We start from the raw sequence: 17230 nt of genomic DNA on the forward strand, positions 1-17230 counted from the left end.
ATTCCAGGATTGTAGCTACTCTAAGTGCACTGGGGTATGTCCTCACACTGCTGTGCTCTCTGCAGCCAGTGTTATGTATTGTCCCTGGAGAGATATTTAATAAGACTATTGTGTATGTTGTTAGTAGCAGCAGGACTGTGATATATGGATTTGAGATGATTTTAAATACACAAACTGGAATGGTCTTGTGTTTCTGCACTCTGTGGATTAAAGGGGTTTTCCCTCAAAACAAGTTAGATTATCTGTGGGGGTCTCAGTAATGAGACCCCCACATATCACGAGGACAGGGGTGCTATGTACCCCCTTTGGACCCCTTGACTGTCCCGTTCATCTCTATGGATGTGACAGAGATTGCCAAGTATGGTGCTCAACAATCTCCGTCAGCTCCATAGAGATGATCATGGCAGCCCGGCCATGTGTGACCCGCTCCTCTGCTCATCTCAGGGAACAACATGGGGTCAGGCAGGGGTACATCGGACCCCCGTCCTCATGATATGTTTGAGACCCCCCCGATCAGAAATTTAGGCCCTATCCGGTGGATAGGGTGTAACTCGTTTTGTGGGAAAACCCCTTTAAGCGTCGTCAAAGCCCCTCACTCCTGTGAGAGAAGTCTGCTGTAATTATGCCACAACATTTACTCCGGAGAGGGCTGTGATCCATTTCAATGCATGGAGATAAAGAAACCTACCATCAGGGATCTACCTAGATACTATGTTAGGTTGCTACTATATAATAATCTTTATTTATATAGCGCCATCATATTCTGTAGCGCTTTACAAATCATAGGGGACATATACAAATATAATATTACATCACAGAGTACAGACAGTCATATGGAGCAATAGCAGTGAGTGTCTGACTCTTCCCCATGGTGTCTCTGTCTGATGTGAGTGTTTTGTAGAAGCAGAGAAAAACATATCTCTAAGTTATGCAAATTATCCGCTGGGGCTACTGGGGCGGGTTTTAGCTCCTCCAGGGAGAGACTACTCCATGCCCCAGTAGCCTCTGCCCATGCCGCCTACCGCTCCTGTCTTTACTTTGCATCCTTGTGCTGAAGTAGGAGTTCTGCGCATGCGCATCCACGCCCTATTACCCACGGCCGATAAATTGCATAAGTAAAAGATACGTTTTTCTCTGCTTCTACCAAACACTTTGGGATAGGGACATAGGGATAAGTCATATAATAGCAACCTAATATAAGATCTACCTTATTAGATAGATTCCTGATGGTCGGTTTCCTGTAAGAGCACAGCAGTGTGAGGACATGTCCCCAGTTCACTTGGAGAAGCTACAATCCTGAAATATAAATGCATACTTTACAGTCCTGCTGCTACTAACAACATACACAAAGGTATAATGATACATCTCTCTAGGAACAATACATAACCCTGGCTGCACAGAGCACAGCAGTGTGAGGACATGTCCCCTGTGCACTTGGAGAAGCTACAATCCTGGAATATAAATGCATTCTTTACAGTCCTGCTGCTACTAACAACATACACAAAGGTATAATGATACATCTCTCTTGAGACAACACATAACACTGGCTGCAGAGAGCACAGGGGACAGCAGTGTGAGGACATACCCTCCAGCTAATATCCTGGAATATAAATCCATATATCACAGTCCTGCCGCTACTAACAACATACACAAAGGTCTGATGACACATTTCTACAGGGACAATGCATAGCACTGGCTGCAGTCCGCATGCTCACACCTGCTGAGGCATTCCCTTTAAGATGGCGATGATGAGAGATAATCACATGCTTTATCACGTGCCATAAGTCAGAAAACAATGATAAATGGATGCAAATACATAATCTACAATTTTAAAGGGCACCTGACTAAGATAGGAAAACAATATGCAGCATGAAGTCATTTCCCTTTAAAATAGATTTTGGGTGCAGTACCAGGTATAGCCAGTGGGGTGCACTGTTCCTGGACATAAAGCAAAACTTAACATTTTTTAACATGGGCAGTACCTTTAACTTAGTTTGCAGCTGCCCTTTAAATACAGTCTATAAAAAACAGAGGTGCATGCATGATCACCGAGGGGCAAATACTGCTAAACCTGCTGCATGATAGCCATGGTTAATGCCGCCAAACCCTGTAATGCCTCAAGCAGGTTACGCTAGTATTAATCAGGATTTAACACTATTTGCCACCAGAAAATGCATGAAAATACATATATACATCATAGGATAATATGGAGAATATAGAATGGGGGGTGCAAGATACATTTGTAACATATTAGTAATAGATACATGGGCAACGGTGACATCAGTCATAAAATTCATAAAATAAAAACATAAGATTAAAAGTGTGTGGGCAGGACAATGTGAGGAGTCGAAGAATAGAGACTGTATGGAGGCTGTACTGTACCACATTATGATGCTACCATATAACGCTGCACTAAAGAGGTATTCTACTATTCAAAGGGAACCTGTCACCAGGTTTTATCCCACTAAACTACAGGTCCCCTCATGTAGGGTATGAAATGTCCTTTCTAGTGGTAGCATCAATTCAGAAGCCCATATCTTCAGTTAAGTTCCTAGAAACATGGTGTCAATATAAGAATCTCATCTTTAAGGGGATTGTGTGACACGCGATCGGATTTTGGCGCAGCGGCGTTGGCTTTTATGTGACCGAAATGGGAGGACGGGTCATCGGACGATCCGACTGATTCGGACTGAGCGCAGGATTTAATATTCAAATTGTGTCGCATCCAATGCACTTACATGCAGTGGGAAGAAGATGGTGAACTCCGGCGGACCTGAGCGGGGAAGTGACACATACAGGATATCGGGTGCGCGATCTTAGTGAATCGCGGCACAGTCATCGGACAGGGCACTTTCGGAAACTCCAAGGAACGGGTAAGTAAATGTGCCCCATAGTTGTAAAAGCAAGGTGCTGATAAAGAGCCTGTTCCCACCTAGCTTAAAGAATCATGAAATATGAGATTCTTATCTTTAAAATGACACCAGCAGTATGTTTCCAGGTGCTACAGAACAGAGGATAGAGGCCTCTGAAATGACACTCCCCCTGCAATCACTAAACTTGACTGATCTCATGTAAAAATTGGATGAGAGGAGTCATGTTTTCCTGACTTTTTATGTGAGATTTTACATAAAAAAGGAAATTCTAGAAAGAACATTTCATACCTGACCTGTGGGGGCAAATTTAGTGGAGTAAAAAGTAGTGACAGGTTCCCAATGATCCAATGATGGAAGAATGGAGCCATAAAATGTCTGATTCTAACTATCTGGTTGTCTAAATAGATCCTGAAGTTGAGAACAACCTTCACCCCATGTTCTATTATTTACAGACCCGCATTCGTGGGTGCGTTTGTGTGAATATAGCCTTATGTTTCAGGAAGAAGTATGGAAATATGGAAGGGAGCTCGACTACAGGATCAGACTACACAGAGTCTGTTTGTAGTCTGTTACCAGGGAAACACACAGGTCTACAAAACACTTGTAGAAAACAAGATTTTTCTATATTCATGTATGAGGTTGTAGGGTAAGGAAATGCATATAAAGTATAAATATGTGAGTATAAGTAAAGGAGGGTCAGTATAAAGGTTCACACCAGGATACATGGCACTAGGATGTTAGTAGGTGTTTGGATCAATACACACAGGACATTATATACATATAGTGATCACGGGCAGGGCACACCGGTCATGAGAGGGTTAACGGGAGACAATAAGGGAGATCTGTCCATTATTTGTAACCCTTAGGAGAAAGCACAGTCATTCTTCTCTGTAAGAGGACTTCATGTCCATATTTGGGGTTCGGGTTGGCCAAGTGGGGGGACACCTGGCCAATCACAGCCATGACTAGTTGCAAGGGGCGTCAATTTTCTGGATTGACTTTTTGGCCCCTGATGCGGCATTACTTCTGGGTCGCTTGGCCAAACACGAACCCCCGAAGGAGGACATCAAGTCTTCTTATGTCTACTTGTCACCTCTTCTAACTTGACTTTGTTTTAGCCACTACTTGACTCCCCCATTGAATAACAGTTGCAAAAATAGAATCGATTCATTTAGTACCAGGAGGAATAACAGAGGAATTCTCTCAATGTAGATATCTAAGAAAAGATGCTCCACATTTGTTATTTTATGATGCGTACAAGTATTTCCGGACACATCATCACATCCGGCAGGTTCTCTTTATGTCAACTATTCGTTATAGGTGTTCAATGATTTTTTATGATATAGCATCATTTTAATTAAAAAAAACCATTTAATCCCCAAATATTGCACTTCTCAAACTAATGTGAGCCCTCAGGGATGGGGGGGTGATTTTATTCCATAGACCTGGATGATATAAAGACTATGACCATTATGTGGGTGACACTATTCGGATTGGCCTCATTCACATGACACAGTCGCACGTCTTCATGCACTCGCTCGCTTTACCAAGATTCTGTTTTGGGGAAAGTGAACTGACCTCCGCAGGCTGCAAAAAAAAAAAAAAAAGATAATCAGACTATGTAAGGTGAAATAATCACATTTTACAACATTTTTTACTTTTATTTTTTTTTTTTATTGAGGGCCATTTCCCATTTCATAAGGTGTCACATAGTCGGCTGCTAAGAATTCAGAGGGGAATGCTAATATTTCTAACAAATTGAAGATTTCTGTTAGAATTTTTATAATCTAATGTTATGATCTTACTCACCGCAGTGAAGACTCATTTCCTGCTTCACATAGTTCCGGATTTCTTCCTCCTACAGGTAGAATGCAGGATTGTATATAATATTATATATACATACACATACATATACACATATACATACACACACATACTCATATATACACACATAAACACATACATATACACACACATATTATTATATAATATGGAAAAGTTTGTTTTATGGAATCTATGAATTGCTCATTGCAACCAATCACAGAGCAGCTTTCATTTCATATTCTGCTTTAGAAAAATGAAAGCTTTGCTGTGATTGGTTGCTATGGGCAAAACAGGTTTTCTTATAGACAACCATATTCTAGTAAACTAAAACAGGTCATTATCAGTAGAACAGCTGTAGGGTCTCAGGGGTTGAGATCCTATAGTATCTAAGTGGGCTCAAATGTGCCTCTGTCTCACAAGACAACATTAGTATGAAAAATGAAGAGACTGGAGGGAGATGCATGCTATACATAGATATGAGATAGATAGATAGATATGAGATAGATAGAAGATAGATAGATAGATAGATAGATAGATAGATAGATAGATAGATAGATATGGGATACAGATAGATACATAGATAGATATAAGATAGATACATATGAGATAGATAGATAGATATGAGATACATAGATAGATAGATATGAGATAGATAGATAGATAGATAGATAGATAGATAGATAGATAGATAGATAGAAGATAGATAGATATGAGATAGATAGATAGATAGATAGATAGATATGAGATAGATAGATAGATAGATATGAGATAGATAGATAGATAGAAGATAGATAGATATGAGATAGATAGATAGATAGATAGAAGATAGATAGATATGAGATAGATAGATAGATAGATAGATATGAGATAGATAGATAGATAGATATGAGATAGATAGATAGATAGATATATAGATAGATATGAGATAGATAGATAGATAGATAGATAGATAGATAGATAGATATGAGATAGATAGATAGATAGATAGATATGAGATAGATAGATAGATAGATAGATAGATATGAGATAGATAGATAGATAGATAGATAGATAGATAGATAGATAGGAGATAGGTATGAAATAGATAAAAGATATGAAACATATGAAATAACTATGCATAACTATGATACGAGATAAATAGAGGATATATTTGAGATGCATAGATAGATATAATATATATGATATAGATAGATATGAAAATCGATAATATCATTGCACGTGGTGTTTAGGGAGACCCCTGTATCTTACAGTCATTCCTGGAGTTCCTTTATCTCCTTTCGGTCCATCCAGTCCCAAATTTCCCTGGAAGTAGAGATGAAATCTATATGACGTATGTGTCCCAGTAGCACACGTTCATAGTCTGGTGACATTTGTGGGTTGGAATACCATCTTACCGGGTCACCTCGCTCTCCTGGGACACCCGGGACTCCTCGTGGCCCTGTAATAGCTTCTCCGGGAGGGCCCCTGTCACCCTATGAACAATAAAGACACATCAATCAGTCAAACACTATTGTCCTACAATTTACAAAAAACTGCAGCATTGGATGTAGAATGGATGTCATGGCAGCGGCTACACTTTTCTCAGTGGTCAGCACCAAGTCATGAGATGAATTTCGGATGGGTCTTGTCTGGCAGTCTGGGTGCTATGGATCCAAATCATAAGTACAAGGATGTCCTTAACTACCAGTCTACCTCAGATTTATTGTCACTTCAACTTAAAGGAGTAAATCTGCTGGTAGACTGTCATCAATGTAAGGCTCGTTACCTTAGGGGTTAAACGGCACCCTCAGGAACGGCCGATACAGTAAAGAAACAACTTTATTAAAATATGCTAATGAGCCAGAGGCGTTCAGGCCTACGCCTCCCAGTTCTGTCCACTACTAAATTAGTCTCTTTCATAAAAATGTAATTCCTTGTACCACCCGCAAGCGCAGCAGAAAGCCAGCGATGTCACCTTTCTGTCTGCAAACCTCGCGCATGTGCAGTAGCTTGACACCTTACGCAGCCGGCCGGAAACCGCAAGATTTCCAGACAGCTGGGTAACGTCACTGGCTGTCTGCTGCGCTTGGAGGCGGTGCAAGGAATTGATTTTTTTTGAAGGAGGTGTGCATATTTTAGTAGTGGGTGGAGCCAGGAGGAGCTTGGGTGACGTAGGCCTGAGCACCCCTGGTGCATTAGCATATTTTTTATAGCTGCTGCTTCAGTGTATCGACCGTTCCTGAAGATAATAAAAATGGTGTCAGTTAACCCCTAAGGTAACGAGCATTACATCATTGACAGTCTATCGCAAGTAAATCTGGTGCTAGATGTCCTTTAAGTGAGGTCTGAGAAGGCTTAAGACTTTTCTCAATCTCCGACAGGTGATCAAAGGATATTGTCAGATATCATCGAGATATAGAAATATGTTTGTTGTCAATGTTCATACCTTCTGTCCTTGAAGACCTTCAGGACCCTTTGTACCGGGAGCACCAGGGGGACCTGGAGGCCCTGGATTTCCATCAACACCTCTAGGTCCGGCTGGACCAATGATACCCACTGGACCCTGGTAAAGATAAAATATGTAGATCAGTGGGTTAAGCAGCTAACAAAAACATTGCAGGAGGCAATGTCCTATATATATAGATAGATATGAGATAGAGAGATAGATAGATAGATAGATAGATAGATAGATAGATAAAGTTTAGGAAGAGGCAGCACTCCAAAAGGTAGTTTCAAAAAAGTGGGGTGTCTTTATTCCATGAGCGACGTTTCAGCTCCTTACGAGCCTTTTTCAGGCTCGTAAGGAGCTGAAACGTCGCTCATGGAATAAAGACACCCCACTTTTTTGAAACTACCTTTTGGAGTGCTGCCTCTTCCTAAACTTTATACTGCAGTCCCCCTGCCTGGGGACTTACGGACTTGCACCCACCGGAGTTGCTGTGCTGCTCTAAACTTTCCTTTTTCTAGATAGATAGATAGATAGATAGATAGATAGATAGGAGATAGATAGATAGATAGATAGATAGATAGGAGATAGATAGATAGATAGATATGAGATAGATAGATAGATAGATAGGAGATAGATAGATAGATAGATAGATAGATAGATAGATAGATAGATAGATAGATAGATAGGAGATAGATAGATAGATAGGAGATAGATAGATAGATAGATAGATAGATAGATACGAGATAGATAGATAGATAGATAGATAGGAGATAGATAGATAGATAGATAGATAGATAGGAGATAGATAGATAGATAGATAGATAGGAGATAGATAGATAGATAGGAGATAGATAGATATGAGAGAAATATGAGAGAAATAGATAGGAGATAGATGATAGATATGAGATACCAATGATATTACTCACTCTTTCTCCCTTTTCTCCCTGATCTCCTTTTGTTCCCTGTAATCCTTCCATCCCTCGGTCGCCCTACAGAGGATCCATAAGACAAAACGTGACCATAAAAGAAACAACATAGAAGTAAATAGATGTTACAATGTATCTATGTAATGTATTACCTTGGCACCAACAAGACCTTCTTTTCCGGGCAGGCCAGGATGTCCCGGGATTCCTGCTTCTCCCTGTAATTAAAATCTTTCTTAATTAAAGTAATTATGAGAGTTTTTAATAAATGCAAATATGGTAAAAAATTAGACTAAGCCAAGGGAGATTGGTTGAAGGGGTCAGAAAGAACAGCAGCAGGCCAGGTGAGTATTGAGCCATCAGCCATTGATGATATGGAGTCACCTATGACCTATGTAGAGGTCTGTGCTATAAGTTGAAGTGAAAGCAGTAGACGACTTACTGATTCTCCTTTTCTTCCGGGAAGACCGGGGCGTCCGTACATGCCGTTGTCACCCTATGACAAGGAGCATTTAGAAATGATCAGGGTTTCCACGTGCAAAAAACCTTACAGAGACAGAGGCCTAGAGAGATATGGGGGGGATTAGGCCGCTCTGTCCATATTTTAGTTATTCTGCTAACCCCAACCATACTATGTGCAATGCAAAAACTCTCAGTGGTAACTAATACCTTATCTCCCTTCTCTCCATCCTGGCCGCAAAGTCCCTTAATACCACGATCACCCTAAAACACAAAAATAAGAGCAATGGGTATAGTTGGTTACATTGTTTAATGGTAATATATGTAAAGCATAGGAGTAACTATAATATATAGGTATAGGGCTCTTACCTTTGGTCCTCTTAACCCATTTAGACCTGGTTCTCCTTTCTCTCCACGTGATCCTGGGAATGCATCTTTACCCGGGACACCCTGGGAATAAATTCCAGTGTTAGGACCTTTCTTAGGTTTGGGAAGCCTTGGGGATGGGGGTCATGAACCAGAAGTAGGAGGACAAAAGTGTTTAAAAATATTGTATATCTAAATCTGAGATACTCACAGCCTCTCCCGGTTCTCCTGGTGTTCCCATTTCTCCCTAATAAAAAGATGTCATTATTCTCAAGTTCTTTACAGCAGATATGAGAAAACTATTATTGTAAAACCAAAAACATCCTCATACTAGTTGTCAAATCCCTTCCCCGACTAGTTGATACATTACCTTCTGTCCACCAGGTCCACGAGGTCCGACAAAGCCTGTTGACCCTTTGTCTCCAGGCTCTCCTTTGGCTCCCTGTTGAGAATAATTGTACCCCCATCATAGTTACTAGTGATTTGGACTCATTATACTGTAATTCCACAAGATATTTTATGACATTATAGGGAAAGAAGTCATCTACAGGTTAGACATAAGAATCAACTGGTGTGTGACATGACCAGAGCAACTAAGATGTAATATGGCCATAACCAACAAGATCGTCAATTCTGGCCAACCATGATCTTTCCCTAGGTCATAGCTCTGCTTTATATCATGGGGTTCCCTGTTTGAATAAGCTATTTGATATAGTCTTACCCTTTCTCCGCTTATTCCTTGATCTCCCTTTTCACCTTTTTGTCCCTCAGACCCTTTGTTTCCTCGATCGCCCTGAAAGGAGGCAAGTAGATACGTTAAATAATTATAAATCCAATTAAGATAAACATAAAAGAAGAAGAGGACCTACCGGCTCTCCTTTATTGCCTTTAGCCCCCGCTGGTCCTTCAATGGTCAGTGTGTCACCCTAGAAAGGGCAAGAGAACAAGAGAACCTCATATGGGAGCCGCTCTATTTGTAGGACTACTGGATACAACATGCTTATAAGGATGAAGACTTACCTTGTCTCCTTTACCTCCCATTGGACCTGGATCACCCTAAATATCACAGAACACAATAATGTTACTACTACTAAGATAAAATGTCTACAGCTGGAACATAGTGATTTATTTCCCCATAACATTATTTAAATTGCCCCCATAACATACAAAGAATTCAGAAACACCCCACAACTAAAAACACAGTAGAGGCTGATCCAACTTTGATGAAATGTCCTTAAAACAAGTCAAAATAAGGCTCGCTATTGTGTATGACCTTCCTACAATGCCTCGGCATGCTCCTAATGAGGCTCAGTAGTATGTGTGGCCTCCACGTGCCTGTATGACCTTCCTACACCACCCCGGCATGCTCCTGATGAGGCTCAGTATTGTGTGTGGCCTCCATGTGGCTGTATGACCTTCCTACAATGCCTCGGCATGCTCCTGATGAGACTCAGTATTCTCTGTGGCCTCCATGTGCCTGTTTGACCTCCCTACAAGGCCTCGGCATGCTCCTGATGAGGCTCAGTAGTGTGTGTGGCCTCCACGCGCCTGTATGACCTTCCTACACCACCCCGGCATGCTCCTGATGAGGCTCAGTATTGTGTGTAGCCTCCATGTGCCTGTATGACCTTCCTACAATGCCTTGCCATGCTCCCAATGAGACTCAGTATTGTGTGTAGCCTCCATGTGCCTGTATGACCTTCCTACAATGCCTTGCCATGCTCCCGATGAGACTCAGTATTGTGTGTGGCCTCCATGTGCCTGTATGACCTCCCTACAATGCCTCAGCATGCTCCTGATGAGACTCAGTATTCTCTGTGGCCTCCATGTGCCTGTTTGACCTCCCTACAAGGCCTCGGCATGCTCCTGATGAGACTCAGTATTGTGTGTGGCCTCCATGTGCCTGTTTGACCTCCCTACAAGGCCTCGGCATGCTCCTGATGAGGCTCGGTATTGACTGTGGCCTCCATGTGCCTTTATGACCTCCCTACAATGCCTTGGTATGCACCTAATGGGTTGCATATGGTCTCCTGAGTGATCTCCTCCCAGACCTGGACTAAAGCATCCGCCAACTCCTAAACAGTCTGTGGTGCAATGTGGCGCTAGTGGATGGAGCGAAACACCTGATGTCCCAGATGTGCTCAATTAGATTCGGGTCTGGGGAATGAGTGGCCATAGCTTCATTGCCTTCATCTTGTAGGAACTGCTGACACACTCCAGCCACATGAGATCTAGCATTGTCCTGCATTAGGGGGAACCCAGGGACAACTGCACCAGCATATGCTCTCACAAAGGATCTGAGGATCTCAGTAACTGATGGCATTCAGGCTACCAATGGCGAGCACATCGAGGGCTGTGTGGCCCCCACACCATAACTGACCCACTGCCAAACCGGTCATGCTGAAGGTAGGCAGCAGATCGCTCCCCGTGGTGTCTCCACATGTGCTCATCTGTGAAGAGCACAGGGCACCAGTGGTGAATTTGCCAATGCTGTTGCTCTCTGGCAAATGCCAAGCGTCCTGCACGGTGTGGTCGTTGGGCCCCCATACCATTTCTAACCATTCTGCAGAATGGGGCACTGCTCCTCCTGTTCCTCCTTTCATAAAGGCAGAGGTTGCGGTCCTGCTGTTGGTACACATCACTTAGTGTACTGGCCTGTCTCCTAGTAGCGTCTCCAACCTTTGAACGCTACGCTGACAGACACAGCAAACCTTCTGGCTACAGCTCGCATTGTTGTGCCATCCTGGATGAGCTGCACTACCTGAGCCACTTCTGTGGGTTATGGAGTCCATCTCATGCTACCACGAGTGTGACAGCACCACCAACATTCAAAATGGACCAAAACATCAGAAAGCAATGGTACTGAGAAGTGGTCTGTGGTCCCCACCTGCAGAACCGCTCCTTTATTAAGTGTATCTTTCTAATTGCCAATAATTCCCACCTGTTGTCTATTCCATTTGCACAACAGCGTGTGAAATTGATTGTCAATCAGTGTTGCTTCCTAAGTGAACAGTTTGATTTCCTTGGAGTTATATTGTGTTATCTAAGTGTTCCCTGTTTTTTGAACAGTGAAAACTCAGATCCTGAAACAAATATGAGCCGCATACAGACCCCAAAGCTGCCTCTATATAAATACAGACTCCAGAACCTCTAAATAGCTGCTATGCCAAACCTATATTTATAGACCCTGGACAAGACCTCCTAAATACAGACACCTAAATAAATTCAGACACCAGGCCCCTAAACAAATGCAAGACCCCATTCAGAACCCACGAGGGACACACGATTTTATACCTTGTCTCCCCGTTCTCCCCTGTTTCCTGGAAGACCCTGAAAAATACAAGGAATATCAATTAGTATCTACATTAGTCATGTACGATCAGCGTAATGATTTCACATCCATACAATAGTTATATACCTGGGGGCCACGGTCTCCTTCTAATCCTGGACGGCCATCTTCTCCCTATAGGAATGTAACACGTTAGTATCCGTAGGGTTCAATACAATGGGGTGTGAGCCCTAGCGACGATGACTTATGCAGAGTTTATATAGACGTACCCTTGGACCTGGGTCTCCTCTCTCTCCTCTAGGACCCAACAGACCGATTCCTGGATCACCCTGGGCGAGAAAAGGATAACAAAATTAGCATTTTTACACCAAAAATATTAAGAAATATATGCCAGAATCTGTAATCTGCTATAGTTGAAACCAGTTTCTTGGCATAAATTATCTGTGTTTCCCCACCCATGCCTTGTCTAGCCCCACCCACGCTGTGCTCTCTTCTATAAGTGCTGCCCCATTCTCAGGGTTTGTGAACCCCCACTGAAGTGATAGCATATTCTAGCAACATCATAGTTGTTATATCTGATAATCCCAAAATTATATTGGACATAAGTCATTAAATTCCAGCACATAACATGCAAGAAAATGCAAAAATCTATAAATGTTTTCTGTTAGAATTTTAATCCGCCTGCGTATATGTCATGTATTTAAAGAAGAAGTAAACTTATACCTTGTCACCCTTGATTCCGGGAGGTCCTAGGGTCCCCTGTAATGAAATTTGATATGTCTTTTAATTATAATATTCTTAAGGGTTCCAGTATATTCAGGGTGGCAGAAGGTGGATCCAATCCAGGGGCACGTGCACATTTCCGCAAGTTGGAGGAGAGGGGAAGGGTGAGATCTGCTCACCCCTCCCCTCTCCATAGTAAGCCGTGCAGTGGCGCCACGCATCAGGGCAGGTATAGGACTTGCTCTATATTTTGCTGAGCAGTTGTCCGTACATGATGCACGTCTATGCCGGCCATGAGCTAGCTGCCGTCTTTGCGGACATGTGAATGTGGCCTTAGCTTTAATATGGAACAAATATTGAATAAGGTCTCTACCGATGGCCCAGGAGCTCCTGGTGGTCCTTGAGGTCCTGCATTTCCTTCTCTTCCAGGAAAACCGACCAAACCCTAAATAAAAGAAATAAAAAAGTTGAGTATCAAGTTTACTATATGACTATATATGGATGTGTTTTGGTATTGCTTAAACTCACCCTCTCCCCTGGTAAACCAGGAGGTCCAACCTGTCCAGGTTCTCCTCTCTGACCTGCCAGACCAGGGGTCCCAGCAATGCCCTGCAGTCCTGGGGGACCGGGTGGACCAGGAAGCCCAACGTCACCCTAAAATACATAACAATTCTCAGAAATTGCTATACAAATCACATAATTGCAGAAAGTATTGTGATATCTGGGGATTACCTTCAGACCTGGGGGTCCTATCTGTCCTGGAGGTCCTGGTGACCCAACGCCTACTCCACCCTTTGAAAATTAGAGGTTAATAACAATATATGTGTCTGATACAGATGTAATGATGTGATATGAACCATATTTCTGAAACTTACTTTATCTCCTTTCTGTCCAGGAGGACCCTTGGGACCCTGCAAACAGTATATATAACAGTAAGTCAGATTTCACAAAGTTTTACCCCAATTTCATTTCAATGAATCTGTACAGATTTCCACACTTTTAGCTTGTGTTTCCAAGGGCATTGCTTTGGATATGATTGGAAGTCATGGAATACAACACAGAGATTTGCAAATCTGGTCAAGTTTGTTGTTGGATATGCAGGACGGTCTCATCAGTAATATAATATAATATGTGATAGCAGAAAAGATGTTGAGTTCACTTACATCTTCTCCAGGGTCTCCTGCATCTCCCTTTCTTCCTTGGTCACCCTATGGTTAAATTACGTAATTAGTTATGGTAACGTTAATTTGGGTTTTTCTTGTGATGAAGCAATAAATAAGGCAATTTAATGTCTCACATCTTCTCCTCCTCCCCTCCCACAGCGGGCAGTCTCAGACATCTGTAGACATGGTTTATCATCTTTTTCCCACAGTCTAACAATACTTACTTTTTCTCCTCTTGGCCCAAGTAATCCTCTTTCTCCCTTCGCACCCTAAATCACAGAAACCGCTCATTATTACACTAACATAAAGTGAGGACATGGTTATATAACTTTGTTATAGGAAAATATCATAATAGATAGATGGATAGATAGACTATACACAGACAGAAAATAGACAATAGACAGATAATACACAGGTAGATAACAGACAAGTAACTCTAAGATAAGAGAGATAAGATGGGAAGAAAAAGATAGATAGATATGAGATAGATAGATAGATAGATATGAGATAGATAGATAGATAGATAGATATGAGATAGATAGATGATAGATATGAGATAGATAGATAGATAGATAGATAGGAGATAGATATGAGATAGATAGATATGAGATAGATAGATAGATAGATAGATAGATAGATAGATATGAGATAGATAGATAGATAGATAGATATGAGATAGATAGATAGATAGATAGATAGATAGATAGATAGATAGATAGATATGAGATAGATAGATAGATAGATAGATATGAGATAGATAGATAGATAGATAGATAGATATGAGATAAATAGGAGATCGATGGATGGATATGAGATAGGTAGATAGATGAATAGATGGATAGATATCCAAAAAATGAAGACAGGCAGCACTCCAAAGTAGTGAAAAAACTTGGGTGTTTTATTCCACCTCCCGCAATGTTTCGGCTGTAGTCTCAGCCGAAACGTTGCGGGAGGTGGAATAAAACACCCAAGTTTTTTCACTACTTTGGAGTGCTGCCTGTCTTCATTTTTTGGATATTGATTGCACTCTAGCTGTTGAGAGTGAGAATAGCACCCATAACACTTTGTTTCAAAAGGACTGTGCTGCTATTTTTCCTTTTTTTCGTAGATAGATAGATATGAGATAGATATGAGATAGATAGATAGATAGATATGAGATAGATATGAGATAGATAGATAGATAGATAGGAGATAGATAGATAGATAGGAGATAGATAGATAGATAGATAGATAGATAGATAGATAGATAGATAGGAGATAGATATGAGATAGATAGATAGATATGAGATAGATAGATAGATAGATAGATAGATAGGAGATTGATAGATAGATAGATAGATAGATAGATAGATAGATAGGAGATTGATAGATTGATAGATAGATAGATAGATAGATAGGAGATTGATAGATAGATAGATAGATAGATAGATAGATAGATAGATAGATAGATAGATAGGAGATTGATAGATAGATAGATAGATATTAGATAGATAGGAGATAGATAGATAGATAGATATGAGATAGATAGATATAAGATATTAGATATGAGATAGATAGATAGATAGATAGATAGATAGGAGATAGATAGATAGATATGAGATAGATATGAGATAGATAGATAGATATGAGATAGATAGATAGATATGAGATAGATATGAGATAGATAGATATGAGATAGATATGAGATAGATATGAGATAGATAGATAGATAGATAGATAGATAGATATGAGATAGATAGATAGATAGATAGATAGATATGAGATAGATAGATAGATAGATAGATAGATATTTGTAGGAAAGAGGCAGCACTCCAAAGTACGTGGAAAAAAGTGAAGCTTTTATTCCATGCACCCTCCATTATTCCTGCACCCTCGCCTGCCTGTGCTGCTTCAGACTCTCCTTCTTTTAGATAGATAGATAGATAGATAGATATAAGATATTAGATATGAGATAGATATTAGATAGATATGAGATAGATAGATATGAGATAGATAGATAGATAGATAGATAGATAGGAGATAGATATGAGATAGATAGATAGATATGAGATAGATAGATAGATAGATAGATAGGAGATTGATAGATAGATAGATAGATAGATAGATAGATAGATAGATAGATAGATAGGAGATTGATAGATTGATAGATAGATAGATAGATAGGAGATTGATAGATAGATAGATAGATAGATAGATAGATAGGAGATTGATAGATAGATAGATAGATAGATATTAGATAGATAGGAGATAGATAGATAGATAGATATGAGATAGATAGATAGATATAAGATATTAGATATGAGATAGATAGATAGATAGATAGATAGATAGATAGATAGATAGATAGGAGATAGATAGATAGATATGAGATAGATATGAGATAGATAGATAGATAGATATGAGATAGATAGATAGATAGATAGATATGAGATAGATAGATAGATATGAGATAGATATGAGATAGATAGATATGAGATAGATATGAGATAGATAGATAGATAGATAGATAGATAGATAGATAGATAGATATGAGATAGATAGATAGATAGATAGATAGATAGATATGAGATAGATAGATAGATAGATAGATAGATATTTGTAGGAAAGAGGCAGCACTCCAAAGTACGTGGAAAAAAGTGAAGCTTTTATTCCATGCACCCTCCATTATTCCTGCACCCTCGCCTGCCTGTGCTGCTTCAGACTCTCCTTCTTTTAGATAGATAGATAGATAGATATAAGATATTAGATATGAGATAGATATTAGATAGATATGAGATAGATAGATAGGAGATAGATAGATAGATAGATAGATAGAAGGATATGAGATAGATATGAGATAGATAGATAGATAGATAGATAGATAGATAGATAGATAGGAGATAGATAGATAGATATGAGATAGATAGATAGATAGATAGATAGATAGATAGATAGATAGAAGGATATGAGATAGATAGACCTACCGGTTCACCAGGAATTTGATTGGCTTGGTCACCAGGAGCACCCTAGTAAAATATCATATACATCATTACCATCACATACATAGTATATGCTGATGCAAGAATGTCGACTTCAGACAGTAAGATGAGTCTGCTGACCCTACCTACTAATGATATGGACATGTCTTTGCGTGGGACAGGGCTCACCCCACCCTTAATGATACTGAGGTGACTCTACTGACC

General features: G+C 40.4%; 1 protein-coding gene across 3 annotated transcripts in view; it reads right to left on the minus strand.

Annotated features, from left to right (window-relative positions):
- Positions 1–4239: 4239 nt before the first annotated feature.
- COL7A1 (collagen type VII alpha 1 chain) overlaps positions 4240–17230 on the minus strand; it is an 88732-nt gene continuing 75741 nt past the window's right edge. For 2 of the 3 annotated variants that reach the window (XM_072129228.1, XM_072129227.1), the window contains 26 exons: positions 17012–17053; positions 14273–14317; positions 14049–14093; positions 13761–13796; positions 13618–13677; positions 13414–13539; positions 13259–13330; positions 12886–12921; positions 12432–12491; positions 12292–12336; positions 12168–12203; positions 9894–9929; positions 9743–9799; positions 9595–9666; positions 9244–9315; positions 9085–9120; positions 8877–8957; positions 8718–8771; positions 8491–8544; positions 8204–8266; positions 8052–8114; positions 7123–7239; positions 6092–6169; positions 5946–5999; positions 4683–4731; positions 4241–4460 (listed from right to left, as the gene is read on the minus strand). In XM_072129228.1, coding sequence (XP_071985329.1) covers positions 4417–4460; positions 4683–4731; positions 5946–5999; positions 6092–6169; positions 7123–7239; positions 8052–8114; positions 8204–8266; positions 8491–8544; positions 8718–8771; positions 8877–8957; positions 9085–9120; positions 9244–9315; positions 9595–9666; positions 9743–9799; positions 9894–9929; positions 12168–12203; positions 12292–12336; positions 12432–12491; positions 12886–12921; positions 13259–13330; positions 13414–13539; positions 13618–13677; positions 13761–13796; positions 14049–14093; positions 14273–14317; positions 17012–17053 — 1533 coding nt within the window. In that variant the 3' untranslated portion in view covers positions 4241–4416. Of the gene's footprint in view, positions 4461–4682; positions 4732–5945; positions 6000–6091; positions 6170–7122; positions 7240–8051; positions 8115–8203; positions 8267–8490; positions 8545–8717; positions 8772–8876; positions 8958–9084; positions 9121–9243; positions 9316–9594; positions 9667–9742; positions 9800–9893; positions 9930–12167; positions 12204–12291; positions 12337–12431; positions 12492–12885; positions 12922–13258; positions 13331–13413; positions 13540–13617; positions 13678–13760; positions 13797–14048; positions 14094–14272; positions 14318–17011; positions 17054–17230 lie in introns of all 3 variants that reach the window. The other variant, XM_072129229.1, reaches the window with a different exon arrangement.

This window comes from Engystomops pustulosus, chromosome 10 (assembly GCF_040894005.1).
Source record: "Engystomops pustulosus chromosome 10, aEngPut4.maternal, whole genome shotgun sequence".
In the NCBI taxonomy this organism is placed as follows: Eukaryota; Metazoa; Chordata; class Amphibia; order Anura; family Leptodactylidae; genus Engystomops; species Engystomops pustulosus.